The sequence below is a fragment of the Macaca nemestrina genome, chromosome 5 (genome assembly GCF_043159975.1).
Source record: "Macaca nemestrina isolate mMacNem1 chromosome 5, mMacNem.hap1, whole genome shotgun sequence".
Lineage (NCBI taxonomy): Eukaryota > Metazoa > Chordata > Mammalia > Primates > Cercopithecidae > Macaca > Macaca nemestrina.
Genome location: NC_092129.1, coordinates 127,214,342 through 127,241,448, shown reverse-complemented (window position 1 = coordinate 127,241,448; position 27,107 = coordinate 127,214,342). Strand labels below are relative to the sequence as shown.

General features: G+C 36.6%; 1 protein-coding gene across 1 annotated transcript in view; it reads right to left on the bottom strand.

The window, feature by feature from the left end:
- LOC105479546 (3-hydroxy-3-methylglutaryl-CoA lyase like 1) overlaps nucleotides 1-26,215 on the bottom strand; it is a 159,392-nt gene extending 133,177 nt beyond the window's left edge. Inside the window, exon 1 of the mRNA XM_011737548.2 lies at nucleotides 25,972-26,215. Coding sequence (XP_011735850.2) covers nucleotides 25,972-26,079 — 108 coding nt within the window. The 5' untranslated portion in view covers nucleotides 26,080-26,215. The remainder of the gene's footprint in view (nucleotides 1-25,971) is intronic.
- Nucleotides 26,216-27,107: the final 892 nt, after the last annotated feature.

Here is a 27,107-nt window from a genome sequence, read left to right as displayed (position 1 = left end):
TCAAAATTGCTGGGCACTGCTGGCATCTAGTAGGGTAAAAATCTTACAATGCACAAGACAGGACTCCACAACAAAGAAGACATCCAAAATCCATAGTGTTAAGGTTAAGCCATCCTGACCTATACAATACAAATTAATGAAGGATATAGTTCATCAATTAGTTTTGGTTAGCTACTTCAATGTAAAAGTCAGGATCCCTTGCCTAGTCTATATATCTTAGCCAATTTTCAGATGAAAAAAAAAAAAAAACACACAACATGACTGAAGAAGCAGCCAGATGTTTATGATGAGGACCTTGTAATACTAAGAGAACTATATAAAGTAATTCATATAATCTTTCCCCAAAGAGATCTATAGCCATTCATTTGAGTAAATTTACACTGGGTAAAGAAGAATACCAAAAATTTCAGATTCTTGGATACAAGGTTCAATTTGACAATGATACTTGGAGACCCAAAGTATCATTATATCCCCCTTGTTAAAATGAGAAATACAAGGGCCACATAATAAGTGGAGTCCTGGGTCCTTATTCCCTGTGGTTATTTCTCAGTCCCTGAGTATATAATTGGAAACAACATATTTAGTATTAGGAACAGCCCTTACTGCTTATTGGTTCCTTGACTTGTAATGTAGGAGCTACTGTAACAATGAAGGGCAAGTAGGAGCTTCTGAAATCTCTCCCTCCTCTCTTTCAGATGAAATAATAAAAAAAGAAAAAGAAAAGGAAGGGGAAGTAGGGGGAGGAGAAGAAGAAAGCATATTAGGAGAAACAGCAGAGATTATTACCATCCTCAAGCATCCTAAGAAAGTAAAAGATATAGGGGTGATGGCCTCATCATGAACCCCCTCTAATCACCAGTACAGCCTCTACCCAAACCAGAAAGATGTTATGATTTTAGGGGATGACACTAAGCTACCATAAAGTAAACCCCAATTATAGCTTCTGTGACAGTTGCGGTATTTTTGCAAAAGCAAATTAACACTGCCTTATTTAAATTATATGCAGCCTCCAGTGGATGAATGCTTTCTTTTCTATACCTGAAAGAAAAAACAGCATTAAAATTCCAATTTGCTTGGGAGAGAAAACAATGGATTTTATAGAATTCTCTCATTGCTCTATTCACTCACCTATTGTCTGTCATATTTCAAAGGGACCTGAAATAGCTGGACATTCTGCAGAACATCACATTGATCCACTCTATCAAGACTAGTTAATCAAAGTTCTAACTATATGAAAGGAAACTCAATTAAAATGAATTAATAAATCATAAAAGTAATTTAAGGGGCCTTTTAAAAAATGCAGGGATCCAAAAACACACACAGAAGAAAAATGATTGCTGAATACTCATTACAGAATCTAAAGTGCCAAATAGACAAACCTATAGTGATCTATCTCTGTAGGGCATATACATGTAGTGTAGAGATTTAAAATCCTAAACATGAATGCTACCAGTCCTCCATTTCAGACTCAGAGCAGACAAGAGTAATTCAATATGGCAGTTTTTCACAATGAGTACAGGTGCATCTTCTAGGCCTTCTCAGTAGAACTAACTACTCCAGTATCTGCTATCCAGGTCGAAACTACTACCTAAATTCAGGTATCTACCACCAATGATTGACTCTATTCTGCAAGAAAAAAATCAATTTTCCATCCCTGGTATAATGAAAAATTCTATTACCACTCTGTACTTCATTTATTCATCTATAAAAAAGGGAGGTTACAATAGCTAAAAAGAGTTGTGGCAAAGTCATACACAGTGCTATATGTATATATGTGATGACCATTATACAAATAATAGGTGCAGAAAATTATTTTTGTTCATTTATTCATCCACTTACTACTGACTGGACATTTAACATGTGTAAGACCCTGTGCTAGAACTTGGTCAAAGAAAGCCTATTTGGATACAGAGATTAATTTTGAAGGAGATACCTTAGTTAAAATATTCCTAAAATAAAGCGTTAGTTTATTTAGCAGCTTTGTTTCCAATAGCTCTACTGAAGCAAATCTTAGATAGGTTTGAAAAATGATGTTACGGGCTGGGTGTGGTGGCTCACACCTGTAATCCCAACAATTTGGGAGGCCAAGGCGGGCAGATCACCTGAGGTCAAGAGTTCGAGACCAGCCTGGTTAACACAGTGAAACCCCATTTCTACTAAAAATACAAAAAATTAGCCGGTCGTGGTGGTGCATCTCTGTAATCCCAGCTACTCAGGAGGCTTAGGCAGGAGAATCAATTGAATCTGGGAGGAGGAGGTTTCAGTGAGCCGAGATCGCGCCATTGCACTCCAGCCTGGACAACAAGAGCAAAACTCCATCTCTCTTTCTGTCTCTTTCTTTCTGTGTCTCTCTGTCTCTCTCTTTATATATACACATATATATGTGTATATGTATATATATGTGTGTGTGTATATATACACATATGTGTGTGTGTGCATATACACATATATACATATATACACACTCACACGCACATATATATATGTAATTAGCCGAGTGTGGTGGTGCATGCCTATAATCCCAGCTACTCGGGAGGCTGAGGCAGGAGAATCGCTTGAACCCAGGAGGCGGAAGTTGTGGTGAGTCTAAATCAGGCCACCACACTCCAGCCTGGGTGACAGAGGGAGACTCCATCTCAAAAGAAAAAGAAAACAAAACATGATGGTATAGCAGGGCATCCAGGGTGGTGATGAAAAACTCTAGAGACAAACAACCTGACTCTACCATGCACTGATGAAAAAACACAAGAAAATAATTTAGTCTTCCTCACTCTCCTCTGTTAAAAGTGGGAATCATAATAGCACTTAGCCCACAAGTCTGTTTTAAGGATTAAATGAGAATGTGTATACAAAGCATTTAGCACCGTGTTCAATGAAGAGTTAATACTTCATCAATGTTTGTCGCTTCCCTTTTTGCAAGGCTAACTTGAAGACATGGGACTTTTTTTTCTGGTATTTTGCAAAAAGGGTAGCTTAAATTGTTCCATTTATCATTGTAAAATATAACTGCTTGTTTAAAATTTGCAATGAAAGGAATCATTGTTGATAGTAGAGCAGATTACCTTACACAGTTCTTGCCACAATCAAAATAATACCTGGAAATTATTCAAGTTCTTTCAGCAAGGAGCTCAAAACACTTTGGAGACATTATCCCATTTTGGAACCTGCCAACAATTTTATCCACTTCCAGTGCTGACAACATCAACTCCACCCATCCTGTTCCACTTGGCAATGTCAACCTCAGTTTGAACCTTTGAGGGGCAACAGAGGGGCACTCACTTCAACATAGGATAAATGAGAGCTCATATTCAAAACCTGGTTCAATAATGCCATAAGTGAATACGGGAGGCACAGATAGTTACTTGCTAGAAATGTTTATATGGAAAAAATGCTAATGTAAAAAGCAAATTAAATACATTAATAATTCTGATTGGCATCATATGCTTAGAGGCAAGAGTATCAAAAAAGTCATATCTTCTTCACAAGCTAGGCTATAATTTCTTCTTTCACCCCAGGGAGTTTCTTTTTAACTTCAAAACATAGTTTTGGGTTATAAAAAGATCTAAAAATTTAGGCCGGGCGCGGTGGCTCAAGCCTGTAATCCCAGCACTTTGGGAGGCCGAGGCGGGTGGATCACGAGGTCATGAGATTGAGACCATCCTGGCCAACATGGTGAAACCCCGTCTCTACTAAAAAATACAAAAAACTAGCCGCGCGTAGTGGCGGGCTCCTGTAGTCCCAGCTTCTCGGGAGGCTGAGGCGGGAGAATGGCGTGAACCCGGGAGGCGGAGCTTGCAGTGAGCCGAGATCGCGCCACTGCTCTCCAGCCTGGGCGACAGAGCGAGACTCCGTCTCAAAAAAAAAAAAAAAAAAAAAAAAAAAAAAAAGATCTAAAAATTTTAATGCATATCCTCTTGCAGAATATGGAGCTGGCAGATGAATAGTTAGACACTGACATCACAGGATAAGGTTTGAGTTGACCTGCACCCTCAAGCAAAAGAGACTTCACGGCCGGGCGCGGTGGCTCAAGCCTGTAATCCCAGCACTTTGGGAGGCCGAGACGGGTGGATCACGAGGTCAGGAGATCGAGACCATCCTGGCTAACACGGTGAAACCCCGCCTCTACTAAAAATACAAAAAAAAAAAAACTAGCCGGGCGAGGTGGCGGGCGCCTGTAGTCCTAGCTACTCGGGAGGCTGAGGCAGGAGAATGGCGTGAACCCGGGAGGCGGAGCTTGCAGTGAGCTGAGATCCGGCCACTGCACTTCAGCCTGGGCGACAGAGCGAGACTCCGTCTCAAAAAAAAAAAAAAAAAAAAAAAGAGACTTCACGATTCCTTTAAGCAACCCAGTTATTCATTTATTCATCATTCTTGGGGCATACTAGTGATTCTAATTGCCACTATAGTTAATGCAATGAAAACACTTGATCTCAAAGTGTATCAGAATTTTCAAAAACCATAATATTTGGGACATTCAAATTACAAGGGCAATGAAATATACTGAGAACAATCCAAGCAGTAGAGGGGGACTTAGGCATTTTGAGGAAGCTATGCCAATACACAGGACCCCGTTAGGCACCACGGCCAGGGTAGGGGTCCTTCTTGCCCAGGTTTAAGGGGTTTGTTCTAAAACGGATCCTTAATCCATTCCTCTACATTCTGTCCTCCTACAGACTTCCTGTTCTTTGGAAATACACATGAACTCATCTTTGATCCTCTCTTCTTCTCATATCCTATATCAGATCTATCAGCAGATCATGTTCTATCTTTAAAATAATTATTTCTTACTTGGATAACTGCAAGAACATTATAAGCAATCTCTCTACTTCCACTCTTGCCACCTCCTCTGCAAGGCAGAAAGCAGCCTTCCTAGCACTTTGAAAACATCAACCAAATCACATCACTTCTCTGTTCAATATCCTCTATAACTTTCCATTTCCCTCAGAGAAACATCCAAAGTCTTTGCCATGGCCCTGGAGGCTCCCGTGAACTTACGTCTTACCACCTTTCTGATGCCTTCTCCCACTCATCCTTTGCCTCTGTTGAAGCCATACTGAATTATTTGCCATTTCTTGAACACCTGAGCATTTGCATTTGCCCCTGTTGGACTGTTCTTCCCCTACATATATCTGTGGCTCACTTCCTCACTGCCTACAGGGGGTCTGCTCCTTAAAAATAATCCATAAAATAATATCAAAAAGTCAACAACAACAACAAACCCACAACAAAAAGGAAACTTCACTCTCTACTCCCCTTACTCTTTATTATGCTTCTAGCACTCTTCATTACCATGTTATATATGCATCTATTTGTTTATTTCCTGTCTCTTCTCTTCAACTAAGAGCCTTTGAGGGCTCTTAATTTTGTGAGGTTCACTGCTGTGTCCCAATCTTTAGAACTGAGCCTGGTGTATAGCACACACTCAGTAAACACTTATAGAATAAATAAATGGGTATAATTCATCCAATCAGAGTTCAAAGAAGTGATGAACTTTTTGTCAGCCACTTAATGAAGGATGTTCATATTCATATTATGGCTTTGAAAACTAACAAGAATTCACTATACATAGTGTGCTCTGATATTCTGGGGAAGACAAGTAGAATCATTATTTGCATATTAGTTATTCAAGGGAAGCCTTCACAAACACTTGGAATGGGAGCTGCGTCTGGTGAGGAAATGTCGACAAAAGGAAGGTTGAACGCCTGGATCACTGCTCTTTTAATCAGTAGGTCCCATGGTCTAAAGGAATACATATGTTTCTGTTGTGGGGGTTCTTTTGGGCAGGATGAGGTAGAGTTGAACATTTCCATTGGTATTACTGGCCATAATAAAGATTTTTGACCCTGAAGGCCAGTATGCAGGATCTTTGGGGGGTTCCCTAAACTGGAAGGAGAAAAGTTGGGATATTTGTTAGCAGCATCAATTACCAAAGGCCCAATGGAGTTCTGTGACTATTGATAAGCTATTAAAAATTTCATCAAATTAATTTGATGAGGCCTGGCAGACAGCAGTGAACAGGACAGACAAAAGTCCCTGTCTTCACAAACTTACAGAAAATAGCAAAAAAAAAATAATAATAATTAAAATATATACTCTAAGTGTTATAAAAACAAAGAAATCAAGTAAGGAGGAGAGGAACTAAGGGAATAAGAAATAGGTTGACATTTTACACAAGAATTGTGTTTTGAGCAAAGAATAAAATGAAGTAAGCGATGGGGATGGGTACAAAGCTATACAGACATCCTGGGGAACAGCCTTCTAGTCAAGGGGTCAGCCAGCACAATGTTCTGTGAGTTGATTGAGGGAAATGTGCCCAGGGTGTTAACTGTTCTAGCAAGAACCAGAAGAACAGTGTTAGATGGGGAAGAGTGAGCAAGGAGTAAGGAAATAGCAAATTGGTATTTGAAGTGTAAGGAGGGCCTGGGTAAAGATTTTTGTTCCCAGGCAGATGGAAAGCCACTAGAGGGTGGGCTCGGGAGCAGTGGGATAATATGATCTGACGTACATTTGACTGTGCTCACTCCGGGGATTTTATAGAGAATAGACTGAAAGATGCCAGGGCAAACACAGGGAGAGTAAAAATTAGGAGTTCACAGAAATAATCTAGATGAGAGGTGACAGCCGATTGTTGGGTACAAGGCCAAGGGGAGACCCTAAGAGTACATTAACTTTTCACTCTGACAAAATAAGTCTCCTGACTCCCAGGCTGAGCAAGGCAGATGCGTACCTTGCATCTTGATTTCCCCTGGAAATTTGATGTAAAATGCATAGAAAGTCAGAATACTTATGAGAGGGAAATAGTCCCAAATTTATGTAATAAAAAGTAAAATAAATTGTTAAATGTATTCAAAACCTGCTTCTCAGTTAAACACTTTCCTCCCTTCTCCCAGAATACTATTAAATATTTTCCTAGAAGCTTTCTCACACTTTATAAAGATAGATTCAATCACCCTAATGATACCAATATTTTGCTGTCTCCATTTTATTCCCAAGAATCCCCAAACTGAGAATTCATCTACATATACTAATTTATACTACATAGTCTTATACAAAGATTTATTCGTAGTTTTTTTCAGCCACTAAGCTTTAAAGTATATGGTTGTCTTTAATATGATCCTACTTAAGGGGATGGGCCTTTAATCCAGACACTAACTTATTCTGCCTTCCTGCCTGTAACATCTAACATCAGGCTGGTGCACCGCAAAATAACCGCACTTCAGGTTGCCTGGCAGTGCGTCTGTGCTCCTAGGCGGTGCTTGTCATCAGCAACCCCAGCTCTGCTCTCAGCCATATCTAGATTGCTTCTCACTCACTGACCCCTCACTTGGCTTTGCTTTCTAACACACTGACCTTTCCCAGCCCCGATTCTAATTAAAACTTGTATTTTGTTTCTTTAGGGCTCTGTACCCAGCTGATGAGGTTACTACTGGCTTTATTATACTTTCCTTTCCAGGTGGCCTATTTCATTTTAGAGACACCATATTTTGAACCCCAGAGGTGTCTCTAATGTTGGGAATGTGAGCAGGCTGGTGAGGGGTGGTCTGGGGCCACTGAATTTCTAATCCTTCTTAAATCACGTCATGTGTGTATTTGCTCATTCTATGTAAACCTAAATCTAGCCCTGCTTAAACGTTCTCCGTATACAAGGGGGAAGGGGGTTAGCAATAAATTATGTTGCCTGTCTAGAGTACAGCTGGTACTCATACTGTACTTAAAAGTACTTCATGTACTTGCAGGCTGTGCCTAATTTGTTCCACAACCTTCTATCCTCAAGCTGAACAAGTGAGAAACAGGATACTTAGATAAAAGTTTAGGTTTAGGTCTGTCTAAAATACTGGTGCCTTACTCAGGCTTGGTTGAAAACTAGCTACAGAACCCCGTCATGCTGCAGGCTCCATTTAAATGGAGAAAGGGAATTAGGAAAGGTCCACAAAATGATTAAAGCACATCTTATAGGTAGGACAAGCAAGGCTAAAACAGACTGGAAATGTGTAACCAGAAGGATAGAAAACTAACATGCAAATTTATAACTTAAATGTGCAACTTAGTAGGTTGCCCTACTAAAGTTAATTTTTCTGTCAAATTTTATTTAACACAGGATTGAATTTAAACTATAGGTTGAGGACAAAAGCTTCTTAAAGTGAGGGCCATTAAATACTTACGGGTTATTGTTAAATGAATGCACTAACAGTTTTTAAAAGTAAGGTGGTTATACATCTCTGTTTGAGGTGGTCCTGGTTTATAACTGGTTTTGGAGGGTAATTAATCCTATCCCTATATTCTCTCATTATGTCATTGTTTGGACTATATATTACTTGATTGTTCCGCTTAAATTTGCTATATGCATTTACTCTGAAAGAATGCAGGCTTAACGATTTTACACTTCCATTCCAGCTCTCTCAGAATCCATAGCTTTCACAGTGACAGAACAAGATCACTGTATCTGGCTCTGTTTCTAGATCTCATAGTCCTTCTATGTGAATATGATGGCCAATAACAATCACAAATAAGCAGAGCCACTGCTCCAAGAATCCCTTAATCCCATACATGGGCCATCCTGGAGACCGAGCCTTTTCCACTTTTTTTTTCCAGAGGGTAAGCTCTGGGCAAACATGTGAAAAAGGAACTTCGTTTTCAACCTGCTTCCCCCAGAGCTGCTCCTTGGCTCTTTAAAACAATTTTCTTTCTATCCCTTAATGGTTCCACCATGACCAGAAGTATCCAAACTGCTACTGCTTCCAAATCTCAATACAATTCATCTAACTTTGTTCATAATCTGTCAGGACTATGATTTTGGTTATCTAAATGCGATTTTCACCCCAAGGTAGCCATTATGGAAAGGTAGGCATTTCCATACCTTTCATTTAGCAATGGATCCAACCCTAAGACATATTTTAGCAGACACATTTTGACTTCTCAGAGGCACTTAATGAAACAATCACCCTAAGGGAAAGCCAGTCTAAAGAGACAGAAAAGCAGCAAAGCTGGACAGGAGGAGAAGCCAGAGAGTTATTTAAATAAAATTAAAGGAGATTTTTTTGTTCCCCCCAAAAAGTCCACAAAAAAGTTTTTCCCCCCTAAGTTTTAGTGCAGAACAAATACTACAAATATAATCCTTTATTTAATTTGCCCAAATTTGTTTGTCTCTAAATGTGCCCAATTAGCTTAACATTTCCTTATAATCAAGAAAAAGAGGAACCTTCCTAGAGATTTGACCAGAAGGTTAAGTCTATCTGGCAGAGACTACTATGAACATAAATAGGTAAAACTCTGCTACCACCCCCACATCTGGGTGTGACTATTCAAGTGATTTCTGGACAATGGAGTGAAGCAAAGTCATGTTACTTTCTGAGTGAGGTGGTAGGAAGTGGATGTCTCCTCCCATGGTCTCTTTTCCCAGCAAAATGGAAATGACCTAGAAGAGAGCAGGGGCATAAGAAGGAGCCTGGGTCCTGGAATGACCAGATCATTCACACTGGACTTGAGCAAAAATTCACCTGCAATTGTTATAAGCCACAGAGAATATGGGGTTGTGTGTTACAGAGTTTAGACATACTGGCTAATTAAATCTGATTCTTTGATGTGCAGAGATTGAATCTTGTGTTTGCAATATCTCCATACATTTAAGTTAAAGGATCTCTCAGGGATGATTATGGAGGAGGACTGGGGCTGGAGAAGAACACTGGCTTCCATAATGCTGTCTTACCTTTCTGTGTAATTTCTCACTTTTCCAGATGCTCAAAAGTCTGGCATCAAGAAGAAAAGCATAGATTCAGAGTTAAACTTCATTTTGTTTTTAAAATAAACATGAACCTTTAAGGAAAAAAATAAACTACTTCTTATATCATCTAAACATAGAGCTTTGTTTATATATTCATTCATTCATTCCTGTATTCACTAATTCATTCGTTCATTCACAATTGAGAGTGGAAAGTGTCATCCGGCAAGATAAATGAGTTGGAAGACATGATTGTTCACAAGAAGAGTAAAACAAAATTTTTGTTCAAAGTAACTTAAATCAACACTGCTGCAGTATAAGTAAGTTATCAAACTTCTACAGCAAAACCACTCACTTGATCAAAGCCTTGGATTTCCATTTCCAAAGGCCAGTGCTTTCTCAGGACTTTAAAGTCGGGCCAATATAACTAGAGTAAAACTATAAAGGTGTAATGGCAGGATGTCTTTCCAACTCTAGGAAATGATGCACAGTGGCTCTGAATAACTCAACATCATCACTGTCCTTTACTATTCCAGAAAAATACGTCCCAGTATATTCCGTATTATGTGAATCTCATGTTCTGTTTCATGTGATACCTATAAGCTCTTCTGTCCAAATTCCAATTCCTTTTTAAGTTCAGCCGTGATCTATAGTTCATTCTGTTAAGTCTTTTCCATAATCCCTCTGTTCCATTTTATGTATACACCTTCAGTGCTTCCTTCCCTCCCTCACATCCTAACACCTTCATTTAATCGCCTCTTAATCATTTGCCTGAAAAGTAAACCTTCCAGTCACTTATTGTTTCCTTCCAGATGCTGCTGTTGAATGACTCCCCAAGGGCTTCACCTAACATTCCATCCATGTTCATTTGGCTGTGCAGACTGTGATTCCAGCACACCAAAGCTTTTAAGCTCTTTCTTTCCAAGAAAACTCATAGCTAACACCATTATTTCCTCACAAAAACAGCTAACATCTGCAGACTGAAACACCAAAACAAAGAAAAAAAATTTGCACACTTCTGCTAAACTTGGATGCAAACTTTATCAGCCATCTTAGACAATAAATCAATGTTCTGCTTTTCAATTTCTAGTAAAAAATAAACCACAGTGGTTGATGTCAATTTCCCCTCAAAGGAAGAGTTAACAAACAGGTTATAAGTGAACTAAGTCTCTATTTGGAAAACTAATCTCTAACACAATTCATCAGGTTGTTCAATTATGTTTAATTTTATTCTGTATATTAATAGTTCATTTCAGCAGCATTATTTAGTCAATTCACTAAAATACCCCTGCATACTATATATTATAAACAAATAGTATGTAATGTTTATCAAAATTATTTATTCCCAGAATATTCTCAAATTAATAACAACTTGGAATATATCTAAACTACATTATCGTACAAAAAAATCATCTTTAAAATTTTGATCCTTTTTGTCCTACAATCTCAGGAAATTCAGATTCCTTATCTAAAAGAAGGAAATAAGGGCCCTACAAGTAAAACTGAGAAAAGAAACCGAAGCTGCTAATTCCCAGCTATTTGCTATATAGATCATAAGGCCCTTTATAGACTTATTTGAGAATATTTGTGTTATAGTTTATAATTTTTTCCATCATTTAGTTTACTGGATGCTAAGAAGATCTACCTGGAATGGTCTGAGTGAAGAAAGATAATCATTTTCACTCAAAAATGGGAGTGGTATGAAATGAAATGAAAGAAGAAAATAGAAAGTGCTCCCCAAACTATGGATTTAGAATAGATAGTAACATAAAAATTGGAATCTAAATTTTTATATTAGCTGCATTATACTGACAGAAGAATTGTTTAAATCAATTTTATAGCTGATAGTGGAGAATCTACCCTATCAGTGCTTTCTCATACTTACCTAATTTTCAGTGGTTCCTCTCAGTTCCCATTACACCAATCTCATACACAAATGTCCTTAATTGCTGCAGTTCCTAATTTATCTTTGACCAACTCATTACTTCCCCTTGAGAGCTCTAACTCCAAGAAAAAAAATGCTTTGCTATACTACCATTTACCCAACAATAGTAAATATGTCCATATATAAATATATATATTCATATACATAAACCTACATACATAAAGACACATTCATATACTCACAAACGTATTTGGATATGGATGGTGTCAATTTCAGTGGATATGTGTATATGCACACACATGGTGATATATAAGCAAGAACAAGTCTATAAGCAATAAATGTTTGCTCTTATGAAAATTATAACAACTAAAATTTATAAACACTTGGAAAATATTCAAATGCTTAGTTGATAACTAGTAAATATATTTTCCCAACAGAAGTTATCCAGGAATTTTCATTATGTATATGAAGTTTACATTACACAATATTTGGTATAAATGCAGTAATACATTTTACATAAATTTGATCTTTTTTTGATGACTTTGAGTCAACTATTCTCCTATTAGTAACAACTTGGAATATATCTAAACTACATTATCTTACAAAAATCATCTTTCAAACTTTGATCCTTTTCGTCCTACAATCTCAGGAAATTTGGGTTCCTCATCTAAAAGAAGGAAATATCTAAACTACATTAGAGGCTTAGTTCACTTATAACCTATTTGTTAACTATTCCCTTGAGGGGAAGTTGAAATCAACCACTGTGGTTTATTTTCTTACTAGAAATTTAAAATGACTTATGAATTTTGTAAGGAAATTTTATAGACTGAAATTATTTTGCTATTTGATAAAGAGGAGTTAGTATTATTCTAATCAGATAATTTTCCAGATTCCTATTAATAATACCCTATTAATGGTTAATATAGTATTTTGTATGTCATCTATTATTTCATTTGTCCCATATGATGTAAGTTGCAAATTGAGAGCAAGTATGTTAAAATAATACTACTGCCCTTATATAACACTTTTTAATTAAGACAAATGATTGACATTTTATTTAATATATTATCACTATATCTTTCCCAACAAAAGGTCAACATCTTTACACTTTCTTCAAAGAGCAAGTAGATTTAAGGCATCCAGCTCTCTAGAAATGAGTATGCAAGCTTTATGTTCCATCTTTCTTAGTTCAAGTTTTCCTTTCAGTATTTTCTAGAACATACATTTAGCAGAATTATATTAAATTAAATATTAAAATATTGTCATAAGGGAATGGGGGCTAAGTGATAGCAGACATTCATGAGTGAAACCTTGAATAACTACATCTGTTTCTCCACAGGTCTTGAAAATGTCTTTTAGACACAGTCCTAAAACTTAGGCAAGCAGAGTTCCAAATTACTCTCAGCTTTAACATTTGACCAGGCCCACAGTTTTCTGTAAAATGCAAGGTTTGAACTGTCTCCTATCATTTTAAAAATTGAGGAGTTATCAGCCCTTACATCAAAATTCTCAAAAGTAGAAATTGTGTCTAACAAAAATAAGATTCATATTTTGACTTCAACATTTACCTCTGCTCAGCTTCTATTTCACAGTGAAATAAATACGAGATTGAGTAAAGAATTTAAAAAGTGAATGCCAGACTCTGTACACCCAGTGGGTTACAGATGTATGAAAGTGGTGGCAGAGAGCCACTCCACTTTCTTCAAGATCCAAAAACATTTGGAAGGAAAACTCAGAAGGAAAAATGTCTGACAGACGTGTTCTCTTTGGGGCTTCCTGCTTCATTGTTTGCCAAGCTTCCTAGACCCTCTTGCTTCTTAATAAAGTTCACCAAAAAGACTTTATGAAATGCTGATTTCATAGAATAAAACTTGTGTTAAAGGCGTTTTTATGTAGTTGAAGTTTTCTGCCATCTGCATTTCTCTACTTCACAAAATCAAGGAAGCGTGACTTGGAAAGTTACAAGCATAAGGTGACATTTGAGGCGCTTACTATTGGTGGAAAAAGGAGCCCGAACACTGAATCCTAAACTGGAGACCATAGCTTAGACATTGCAACAGAGAAGCTGCTTAACCCTGAGGGGATCATTATACCCTTCAATGTTTCTACTCCTTCTCCTGTAAACGAGTCATGTGAACATGCATATTGTGCACTGTGTGAATTAATAGAAACACAGATACAGAAAAGAAATGAAAAGTTGGAATCTAATTTCTCCGATCTTTACAACAGTAGCCAAGAAAAGAAACAAATAGGCTTTTAAATTTTCTAAAAATGCCACCAGTATTTAAAAGTAGGCATTATAGTCTAATATGAAAAATCATAAATAAGAACTAAAGCTACTAATTTTACTACTCAAAGATATATTTGATGTAATTAAATGCATATTTTGCCAATCAGAAAGGCAGTTAATTTGGCTAAAATCACCTGAAGTTTAATACCAGAAATGTTGGCTATATTTACTTCCATAAACATTTAATGAAGACCTAAGTGTTTATGTCCTTGGGATAACAGAAAACTAAATAAAATATAGCCACACCCCTTAAACAGACCTCAACATAGCAGTGCAAATATTATACGTTTAATAAAGAGATATTTCATTCTATTCAACTATATTGTAAAGGGACTATGAAGAAAACAAGGACGGGTGTCCTAAGTACTATGAAAGTACTGAGGTTGGACCCTGGGAGAGGTGAAGGATACAAAAGAAATACAGTCTCAATACTTTTAAAAAATGAGTGAACCTCCAAGCTCATCAAATTTGAAAGAAAAGATATAAAACAATTTATAAGATTGTAGGGTAGGCCGGGCGCGGTGACTCAAGCCTGTAATCCCAGCACTTTGGGAGGCCGAGACGGGCAGATCACGAGGTCAGGAGATCCAGACCATCCTGGCCTACACGGTGAAACCCCGTCTCTACTAAAAAATACAAAAACTAGCCGGGCGAGGTGGCGGGCACCTGTAGTCCCAGCTACTCGGGAGGCTGAGGCAGGAGAATGGCGTAAACCCAGGAGGCGGAGCTTGTAGTGAGCTGAGATCGGGCCACTGCACTCCAGCCTGGGCGACAGAGCGAGACTCCGTCTCAAAAAAAAAAAAAAGAAAAAGATTGTGGGGTCTTAAAATTATTTTTTGTAAAGTGATAGATTAGATAGATGGATGAATACAGATAATAGTTACAGATTTATACGTATTCTATACACATAAACACACACACACACACAACTAAATGAATAACTCACATGATTTTGCTCTGTTAATTCCACCAAAATCATCAACCATCTTGCTCTGAATAGAAATGTCTTCTATCTGAATCCCACCTGACCCTCACATCCACCTTCACCACAAAGATTACTATTGCTATCACTAATTGAATTAAGCTGAATTAAAACAAGTTTATAGGCTTGTGTTTTTGAATTGCAAGAAACAATTGCAAGGAAAAAAATAAACGTGATGTAAATAAACAGCAGAATGGAAAAATTAGCTTTCAAAGGAACACAGCAATGAAGAATGAAAATGTGGCCTGCGCCATGCCCTTGAGATAGAAACTCCAGGGGTCCTCTTTCTCATAACACTTTGCCCCTCCTCTTCCACAGTGATACTTACAGTCCTGCTAGCATTGAAGTGCCAGAACCCAGCTCTTCTCTCTCAACCAGGGAAATAAACCTCAGTTCCCTATACTAAAATGTTTTGGAACTCACAGCTCTGGTCCCTTCATTATCGTTTAGAAACCATAGCTTTTGTTTGTTTGTTTGTTTATTTATTTATTTTTCAGAGAGTTTTTCTATTCTTATTATTACTTGGCAGTCATATAAACTACATGGTGGAAGAAACATTTTAAAAATATAAACCCCCATGAATCTAAATAATTCTAAAAATCATCTTCACATAAAATTCTTTTTATGGTCTGATTTTGGAATGAATGTTTTGGGAACAAGATTCACTAATCGGTATTATTTTCTATAAGAAAAAATGTAAAAATTGGCTTGTAAATATGGCTACAGCTGAGAGGTGAAATTAAGGACACCTGAGTTTTCATTTAGGACTAAATTGTGATCACTTAGGAAAAGGAAGATTGTCCAAAAGGGAAGCTGGCAACCTTCTAGCAATTTAAAGATAATTTCCTGCTTGCTAAATGATAATGAATGATTAGTCTCCACCCTGTTGAAAAATAATCCAAAGTTCAGAAATGGTCTCATTTAAATATCCCTATGTAATTGTTCACGAACGATAATAAAATCAAACATCTGTAAGCACAGGAAGATAATCTTGATGCCTGAGGAAGGTAAGTATATTAATAAATAGTACAAATTCTGTTTAAAGGCATTCAAGTTTACTTATATTTTAACTGCAGTTTCAAACAAACAAAATATTTCAGGGCTTATACTGGGCTCACCTAGGCTGCTAATTTGCAACTCCTACGTAGACTAACAATACGCAGTCAGAACAGTGGTAGGAAACTGGGATTCTAAACTTTGTTTGCATTATTAGGGCTTTAAGCAGGCTGGACAATCCCTTTCAAATATGAATTTCTATAAAAATGATAGCCTCCAATATACAATTTTGCTTTGTATCTTTTAAAAAAACATGGGTCGTATGAGAGTGACCCATGAAGTTATGGGTTTACACAGTCTAGCCCCTTGATTAGGGAAAGTAAAATGAAACACACACACACACACACAAACACACAAAGCTAAACTTGGAAGGGGATAGACACGGAAAGAAGAAAGGGTCAGGGAAAGTTACAGCACAGAGTGAATAAGCATAAAGAAAGCCAGAAGACTTGGAGGAGCTCACAGCTAATGAAAAAAACAAGAACATAGAGTAGGGGGAGGGAAGGATGTGAAAGCCAGCTGGAATCTGAGAAAGCAAGGAATACAGGAGCCAACAGAAATCCAAGGACAGAACGTATTGAAGATTGAAGGGAACAGGAAATTTATTGGAAACCAAGTTGTTTTTCCTTTTGTATCCAATGCAATTCTATTCCAGGCAGAACTCTAGTCTCAACCTCAAAAAGGATAGAAGGGAAGTCAAAACTCATAGCAGTCTTTTTTCATGGGTAGGAGCCAGGAGCTCTGGAAAGACAGATTAGAGGAAACATGACCCTTGACAGCAGATATAGGGGTAGAGGAATAGCAGCACCATCCAACACAGTGTTTACTAAAATTGGGTTAAGTAGAAGTAAAGATAATTGGGCTCCAACTCAGAGCTACTGAATCAAAATTTCCTCTATATTTAATAAACACTTTAGGTGACTGTTATCACAAGAAAAGTTTAGGAAGCACTGGTATCACGGTAAAAATTGCAGGCTTTAGAATTAGAACTGCCTGAGGTTAAATCCTAGCTCTGCAGTTTATTAGCTGTTGATCATAGGCACATTTTTTTTTTAACCTTTCTGAACCACAGTTACTAAATCTGTAAAAAGGATTATTGTAAGGATTAAATGAGTTATTGGATGTAAACAGGTAGTGCCAGGTTCATATTGAGCATTCAGTAGTGGTAGCTGTATAGCTACAAAAATCCTTATAATAAGCGACTCATACTAAATAACTCATACTAAATAATCTTTATTGATTAAAAATAAAGAATAAGGAGGGTATAAACTGGGTATATCTCTTATGAAACACCAAGGAACACACAGAGACCAAGACATATTGCCCTGGGATTCTGGCCTTGTTCTCAGCATGCACTAGCCAGCCATTTCCCTTCAGGAATCAAAATGTGAACAGCCTTAAGCTTTCCTTCAAAAGTGCATGTAAGTCAAGTCAAATTAAAGGTGGCTTTAAAAGCTAGATTCTTTGTGTTTCAGAGATAAGGACTCTCTTAAAATGCAGTAAACCCAGGACTTGGCCGAGGATGAGATACCCAAAAAGACTCACAGCTACCTCAAGACTACCAAGATTTACTCACTTGATAAGTCACCTTATTTTACAGTCCAGCTTTCTTTACTCATTTCCCAATATATTATTCCCAAGAATCGTCTACTCCTTCTGTAGAACCCTGCACAGTCTCTGACTTTCCTGTTATAGTAAGATTCAAGTCTTCTTTATTTTTCCAGCTGTAAACTCAGCTTCATACTTAAAAAGTTCTACCACATTCGCAGTCTCTTTACTGAACAGTCCTATTATCTCCTAGTCTTAAATGAGGTCTCAATTACCCTCGAGGATAAGGCACCTCTCCTGTAACCCTTTCAAGGAGAGACTGCTTAGTCTCCTGTTCTTTGCTTAGTGACTAGAATTAAAGAAGGCATCTTTAATTTCTATTACTTCTTGAAGACTCCCACTTCTTTTTACTAATTTAAAAGGCCGTGCTTTTGGAATCCATGTGATTTGGCCATATAGTCTTTATCCCTGCTTGATGATTGGTATCCTTCATATATCAAGGCCATTAGAACTTCTTTCACCATCATTCCCTTCATCCCAAATCCTGACACCATTCTGCAGTGTATTCAATGTCCTGGTGGACCTTCCATCCAATATTTGGTTTTCAGTGAAATTCATCAGACTTTTACTCCATTCTGACCATAATCTATATGGTCATAAAAGGGGCATATTATTGCTTGTGGCAGCTCACCTATTAAGTCTGTGACTACAAATACTGCATTAGTCCATTTTCATGCTGCTGATAAAGACATATCTGACACTAGCTAAATTAGAAATAAAAAGAGGTTTAATGGATTCACAGTTCCATGTGGCTAGGGAGGCCTCACAATCATGGTGGAAGGTGAACGGGACATCTTACATGGTGGCAGGCAAGAGAAAATGAAAGCCAAGTGAAAGGGGAAACCCATTATAAAGCCATCAGATCCCATGAGACTTATTCACTACCACGAGAACAGTATGGGAGGAACACCCTCATGATTCAATTATCTCCCACCAAGTCCCTCCCACAACATGTGGGAATTATGGGAGCTACAACTCAAGATGAGATTTGGGTAGGGGACACAGCCAAACCATATCAAATACCTATCCTTTTAACTTTCTAACTTTATTGTGCTCATGATTCAATCTTTAACCTCAAGTAAAAATTACAAGTCTTTGGAACTCCCTGCCTTCACCTCAACTATTAGAAGCTTTACATCAACAAAAAGAATCATGGTAATACGCCTGGTACATGTTATTTGAAGAATCATGGTGTAATAATGAAACAATCTTTTTCTCAAGATAAGTGAATTCATTCTTTAAAATATATATTTTGCTCTAAAAAATAGTATTGATTTAACTGTAAAATAAGAAAGCTGAAAAGGCATAAACAACCTTAAAAATAGGAAATGTAAAATAGTGAGTGAGCCTGATAGATATGGCAGAAAGTAGGATAAACATAATAGTCAGATCAAACATGATTAAAATTAAATTCATCTAATTAAAGCTAGAGAGTAATCATATAAGCAGCTTATAAGACATACATTTAAAGCAAAACAATAGAGAAATGGATATGTATAGTCTTAAAGCACTTATTTTTTAAAAAGACTAAAATCAAGTGAGCTAAATGTTTAAAGAAAATTAAAATATTAGTCTAAAAAAAGTAGAGAATAATTAAAAAAAAAAGAAATCAGTTGCTAGCACATCATCCATATGCATAAACAGATACAAACATATACAAACAGTCAAGAGGATAAACAAGCCTACAAGATGCTTCTGAGTAAAGTGATAAACTGTAGGAAGACTTATAGAGGGAGAAAGAGAAAGAGAATGTACCCAAATCAGAAAGAGACAATGCAAAAGATTCAAAAGAAAGGTAAATAATAACAAGAAAATACTTTTACCAACTTTATGCTAATAAAATGAAAAGATTTAATATACATGTATGTCAACAGAGATAAAATATTATAAAGGAACTACTTTAACAAATTTTATTAAACTATTTTATTAAACTATCAAAATTTTATTAAAGTACATTACACATAAAGAGGGAGTAAGTAGTACATTGTTCTTCAAAGAGCAGATACTAAAATTGGGCATAATATTACTTTTAACATTATTTAAAATATGTATTCATTACCTTTATAACTTGTTCATCATACTAAAAACCATTTGGAACAGTCATTTTTTCCATACAATATTTTTCATGAGGCAGATAATCTTTTTATTCTTTCTCTGGAATTCAAATTGGTAATCTAAATAGCATGTATGCTACTTGGAATATAACAAGTTCAAGTGGTATGGTAAATGAATATATTTTTACAAATTAAACTAAATTGCACAACTGGTATTTTTAAATTTAATTTCCTTATTATATAATCTTTCAATAATGGCTGACTAGCTTGTTCACAACAAGCCTCTCACTGACAACAACTATATTAGTTGGATAAAATATTAATGAAAAACAATCATTTAATAGTCTCAGAAATTTGGTTAATGAGTATTTCAGCAACCAATATACTATGCAGGAGAAAAAAATAAAATGGTGAGCCCAACAGTCAGCATAACTTTTCTTTTGGAAGCATTTGCCAATTCTGTTTGAGCCACTGAGAAGCTGAGAGCATTAGATTCTCCAGGAGCCTTGCAAGGCTAGAGTGGAAATAGTTTGAATTCAGGTCTCAGCAAGGAGAAGCAACCCTGGTAAACATTTTAGGTTTTAGTTAGGACCCCTGAATGACTGCAGAATACAAAAAGTAAGGAGGAAGAGAAAAAAGTCAAGCCCTCACAAGTAAAGTAGGCTAAACCTCCTATCAGGTAAGCACTTGATTAGCTTAAAATAAGTTATCTCTACGCTTATTGTTTGACAACGCCAAAGAGAAGTCCCACCTGGGGACAGTATTATTCAGAGTCTCAAATTATGTCTATAATTATTTTCATACCAGGTGTCTAACATATTATTTAAATTTTGTAGGTATACCAGGAAGGAAAATACATAAAACAGACTAATTGGAGATCTGGGTACTGGAGTTGTCAGACATGGGATCTAAAGTAATTCTAATAAATATTCAAGAATTTATAATACAATAGAGAATTGTGGCAGAGAACTAAAGCCTATCTTTTAGAAATCATAGAAATGCTTTAACTCAAAATATAATAACTGAAATTAACTCAATAAATAAGATTAACAGCAAATAAATGAAGCTGAAGAAGAAATTAGTGAAATGGAATATAAATGAGAAGAAAATATTCAGATTGAATATGGAGAAAAAAGAAGGAATGAAAAAATGAATTTAAGAAATAAATAAGGCTCAGAGAAAGTTCTAATATTCTTCAAATTGTAGGCCTAACTGGAGAGGATTTAAAAGGAAACAAGAAACAGAAACAACATTTGAAGCAAAAATGGTTGAAAAGCTTCCAAAATGTGAAACTCAACAAACATCAACTGATAGATCCAAGAAATGTTGCACATCATTACCCAGATGAATACAAAAGAAAGTATGCGTAGACATGCCATAGTCAAACTATTAGAAACCAAACACAAAGAGAAAAGAATGAAAGATAAATTATCATCAAAGGACCAAAAATAAGACAAATAGCTGATTTTATTGTATCTGGCTTCCACTGTATCTGTTGAGAAATCTGCATTTTGCACTGCTATCATGTCTTTTAATTTTTTAGATAAAACTTACATTTATAGTAAATATTCATTTATATTTATAAACATGTATGTGTATATATATACATTAGTGTACGTGTGTATGTAATTTCAAACAAAGAAAAACTGAAAAATAATAAATATTAGTACCTTTTTTACTAAAGAAAATATTGAAACAAATACTTCTGGTTGAAGGGAAGTAATCTGAGGAAAAAATGGAGATGAAGAAAGGAGAAAAGAGAAAATATGTGCATAAATATAAATGGATATTGACTGTATACATATGTATTGTAAATATAACATATAGATAATATATGAAAACAAAAACATAAAAGGCCTAAGACAGAAAATGAAGTTAAAGAGTCATATTTGTATTTTTAGTAAGTTGTAGTAGTACTAATATATTATTTTAATAAGCCATGTTGTATGTTGATATATTATAGACAGCAATTAAGAGTATAGTAAAAAAAAAAATGTATATCACTAACACATCAATTCAGGAGAAAAATGAGAAATTAAAATGCAACATGATTTCAAAAGAAGCTGGAAAAGAATAAAAAATGGTAAGGAGACAAAGAATACATGAGACAAATAGAAAACAGTATGATGGCAGTTTGGTCCCTGTCTGAAAATTCCTCCTCAATCATCCTAAGATATTTAGTAAATGTACTAACAACTACATAGTTGCAAGCTAAAAGTATAGAGTTACATTATCATCTGATTGCATTTAAGCAGAAATATAATATACATTTAAATTCCAGAGACCCTTTAGCACCAAATAACTACATTGAATCATAATTTTTGCTGACAGCAAATGTAACATAAAGGATCAGAATCGAATGTAAAATAACTATAAATTTAATCTCACATAATCTACCATTTTATTTTAGAAATATAGTAGGTTTGAAACATTGTTTATATTAGAATTTAGGTCCTTGGAAATTTTACTTTTGCAAAAGGGCATTAATATGTGAAGAGATTTAGTTATTGCTTAAGGAACACTTGAAAATCAAAGGGGGATCGCTTCACTAGGAACCTTAAATTTAATCAAAACTTTAAAACATACCAATTAAGCCAGTTTCGTTATACTCTTTTTAACAGAGACAACTACAGAAAATAAAACATGTCCTAAGAGATAGCTTGAATTATGGAATGAGCAATTTTAACCTCTTGGTCTATTAAGGGAATTTTCTGCAAAACCATTTTCATTAGCAAAAACAGAGACCCAAATAATTTAATTAGTGGACCTGTGATAGAATAAGCCTTTCATTCGTATTTACTCTCTTTACATTTGATAGTATTGTTAAACTTCCAATGTATATATGTTTATATATGCATACACATAATATTTAATTTAATTCTAATAATTCATCAGGTATATACTATCTCTAAAATGTAAGCTGAAAAATGAAGGTCTGGCCATGCTGTTGCACACAAAAAACCATGGAATAAGCTGGTAGCAGGAAAATATCAAGGTTTTCAATCTTCTATTGCATACACAGAATTATTTCAAAATACAGAATTTTCTGTCTGTTCTAATTGCAAATTATTTCGTATCACAGGAGTTAGGTTTATTCATGATTCTCTCTGCCAGATTCAACAATAGAGAATTAGTTAAGCTCTCCGCTGTCTTGACAGCCTCCAGAAACCATTTTTACCTCATCTCTCCATTAAACTACTAACAAAAAGGTAAGAGAAAAACAGTAATAATATTCACCAATTGGTGCTAAGACCAAACCCTATTTATACCATGTCCTCATTCTCACTGATTTTCTATTCACTTAGCAAATATATATCATGATGCTACAGTGTGCCAATCATTTTGATGGACCTTGAACAAATGCTAAGAAGAAGTTCATGGTCTTCATAGGTTGGTGATGCTTATGGCCTATAAGGGAAAACACGAATTCATTTGTTCATTCGACAAGCATCACTGGCCATCAAAAATTAGCCAGACATTCTGATAAGTGTTGAGAATCCTGTGGTGAATTGCTTCCTTACTTTTACTGTGCTTAATATCTACAAAGTAATTAAATATCAAGTAATCATGAAAATAAATATATAATGTATATTATCTATAATAAATAGGTTACTATGCAATAGAAGTCTAACAAAAGCTGCTGGCATTGAGAGTCTGGGAGAGATTTCATGAGAAGGTAACATGCAAGTTGAGGGCAGAAGATTAATTAGAAGTTAATTTGTTGAAAATAATATTCCTAGCAGAGAGGAAAGTAAGCAAACACTATGGTTCCAGAGAGAACACAATTTATTAGAGAACTCAAGGCCACTGTGGCTAAAGTGGCAAGAATAAAAAAGAATAATTTAAGATGATGTTACTGAGAGATGCAATGAAAAGATCATTTGAGGTTTAGAAAACCCATTAAAAGTTTTGGTGTCCATTCTTAAAAGCAATGGAAATTCATAGATGGTTTTGAAACATGGAAATAGTATTATTTTACTTGAAATAGGGAACATTTTCCAACTAACTATATAGACAATGGATTGAAGAGGGATTCCTGGAAAGTAAGAAGACTACTGCAACAGTTCAGTCATACATATGAGAGATAATGCCATTTTAAAATTGATTGGTGCAGTGAAGTTAGAAAAATATATTTGAAAGAAATTCAGTCAGTAAAATTGCAGGACTCAGTGATAATTTGGGTGTGAGGGAAATGAAAGAAGATAGTTTCTGGTGTATGGCTCATAGAACTGAATGAATTATAATGGCATTCCCTGCAATAGGAAATATTGGAGAAAGTCCAGTGTTGGAAGGAGTAGAACATTAATAAAATTTTGAAAATTTTGAGTTTGAGTTGCTTTTGAGATACTCAAGCGATGATGTCAAATGAGCAGCTGAACATCTGGACTGGAATTCAAGAGAAACACAGGAATGTAAGTCTAGAAAACAAATGGTACACAAACAGCAACCAAATCTGTGAGTGTAGATTGTCGCTCACACTCACACTAGGAAGAGTGTAAATAGTGATGGGGCATCTGGATATTTACCCAGTGGATAGAAGCCACCGAGCCTGCCAAGGAGACCGAGAATCCAGAGACATAGGGCTGAAAGCAGTGAAGGTTTATTAGAACAGAAATCTAGGAAGATAAATTTCAAAAAGTCAAGTGTCAGATGTCAGTGCTGCTGTGAGTTCAAATAGGATGAGATAGAAAAAATTACAATTCAACAGTATTGGAACTAAAACAGAATTATTTTTAAAAATTCCTGATAACACAAAAAGAAGCATAACTCTGGAGGGAGCAAACAGCTGAACCAAAAATAGATATATTTTTAAATCTGTACTTGAGAGACAAATGAGAGTTTTCTAGGCAAAGCAGTTGGTGACTAAAAAGGTAATATATAGAGAAGGCTAATATTTCTTCAGAAAGGGCCAAAAAAGTCATTAAGCTGATGAATGTTCCAAAATTTTATTTCTCGGGAATCCTAGTCATTTTCATTTAATCTGCTTCCATATCTTAATAGGGCAAAAGAGACATCCTTACCTGCAGCCAATCTTCTATCATTGTCCATAAAACCCACAAAACGTGTAAATCAGAAAATAAAGAGGGAGAGAAAAATAAAATATTCACTCAAAGAGAAAAGTCATATAAAGTCTCAGACTTAGGAAATGTAAGTTAATGGTTCCTGATTAAATAACAGACTGAATTTAAAAAGTCAAGAACATGAAGATAAAATTACATCAGGAAGGTCAAAATAGAATGTAGGAAAATTAAATAGACATGTTAATATGGGGGAAGACAAAGGATAACTTTCACCTCTACCACTGTCATCAACAGGTTTTGAGTTAGATGACCATGGCCATCTTTTAAGTAACGAGAAATAAAATATCTTCTAAAGACTGAATTCCAATTTGTAGAGATAAGATTGCAATTTCACATATGATACACCAAACTGAGAATACATAATAGAAAATGAGTATCTTACATTAGAATAGTTGGTTTAAATCCACATGGTACAATTATGCTTACTGACTAAAATATTACAATAACAGAATTTATTTTGTTCACTAGTCAAATCAGAAATAATCTTGCATCCAGCACCTGTAATTCAACAAGAAGTCCCCACACTGCCCCTCCTTTATTCCATGTTTCAACATTTTCATAACGATTATCAGTTATTTAATATTTTGTGGAACTTTAGATTTTCAGCTTTTTTAAGGAAAAAGTTAATTTCTTTATACACCTTTTCTTTATTTATCTGACACTGGTTGAGAGTGCATTAAATCATAAGTATATGAATAATATTAAGTTGCCTATTGTCTTAACATGGCCTTTCAGGAACAACGTGGGAATAAATTTTAGTCTGAAAGTGCTGTTATTTATGCTTTCTTTCAAGTTTGTTGAAGCACAGATACATTCGGGATAATTAATGCTCTTGATGGACTATTTCAACCTACTGTGTCTTCTTAACCTTCTACCGGTTTCATTCCTTTTCTGCCTCACATTGTGACAAATTTGTCCTCTTTGTTACACAGTACAAGGAGTACTGAGAATAAGGGCAGTACCCTTGAAGGAATACCTGTGAATACAAATTGTATTACGTAATGCATCCCTTTCCAGGAAAACACAGAGAAGGAATTCTTTCCTTTAGGCGACCAGCAAATGGTCACAGGCAGGGATTTTGCTGGGTCTGATCTGTAGAGGCGGGTCGATATATTCACCGAAGAGAGATAATGGGAAACCGTTTAAGGGGTGCGGCCTAACACGACAGAACTGCTGCGGAAAGGGTCCTGGGGTGAGGAGGTGACATAAAGGGAGGAGAGCACCAAGAGGATGCAGGGAGAGAGGCTGGCTGTCAGTGCGCATGAGGGTAGGGACACCCTGGGCCGCGAGGTGGTACCTGCGCGGGGTCGAGCGCCCCTGCCACTGAATCCCCGATCCAGAGATGCTCCCGGAGAAGCTGTTGGTAGCTGAGGCAGTGCTTCACCGCGGATGGCACATTCCCCATGGCGGAGCCTGGGGCGGCAGTCGGGAGAGGAGTGAGACTGGAGGAGGATGAGGGGCTGGCACCGCGCTGGGAAACTACGCCAGCTCGGGAGCGCGCACCTCCTGTGCACGGGCTGTGAGGACCAGCGCTGTTCCGCGCACTGCGGCGGCGCCTAGAGGGCGGGTAGCAGGGCGTGGCAGGTGGCCGCTCCCGGGGCAGCGGGTGCGCGGGGCACCTGCGGGAATCGACAGAAATACCGGACTCCTGAACAGGAGAGAAAGGAGCTGAGCCAGAGGATGTTCAGGGTTGGCTCATTTTCTGCACTACACTGAGCGCCCAGGGCTGACTGTATCTTCACATGCCCACCTACTTCTCACCTGTCTCAGATCAGAAAAGGGGTCTAAAATAAAAGGAAGGGGCATGAGTGTTTGTGTTGATGAGTTCGTTCATTCTCAGCTGCAGCCTTGGGTGCTCAAGTGTAGATTTGCCCACCGTTGAGCTCACGGAGTTTATGCTTTATAACAATAAGCTCTATTTAAAAATGTTTTTGAGGCAACAGGCAAGGTTAAAACATATCCAACAGTTTAATAAAAAGGAAAAGAGAGCCTTAATTAGGTTAGATGTCAGAGGTACTCTCAGAGGTACGTTCCTAAATGAGAGTAAGCTGTCAGTAAGTTGGTGCTGCAGTTAAGCGCTGAAATGGAACTGCGTGTTTAAGTCTCATGGCACAAAAATTATTAAAGCTCTAAGGACTAGATTTATCCAAACGGAAAATTCTAAACAAGTTCTTAGGATATTAGAATTGGAGACATTTTTAGTGGAAGAGAGGGTTTGAAAAATAGCCTTCGAGCAGACCACCGGCCTACCTTCCCCACCCTACTTTCACATGCACACTTACGTGTATTGTCACACCCTAATACTCTTCACAGTGGGTTCAGTGGTTTGCAGCTAAAATGACATAGTCATTAAGAATAGTCTCGTGTGGGGTACCTAGGGTCTTCCGGAGACCCAGCCAGGATGTCCATGGCCAGGAATACCCATCGGCCCTG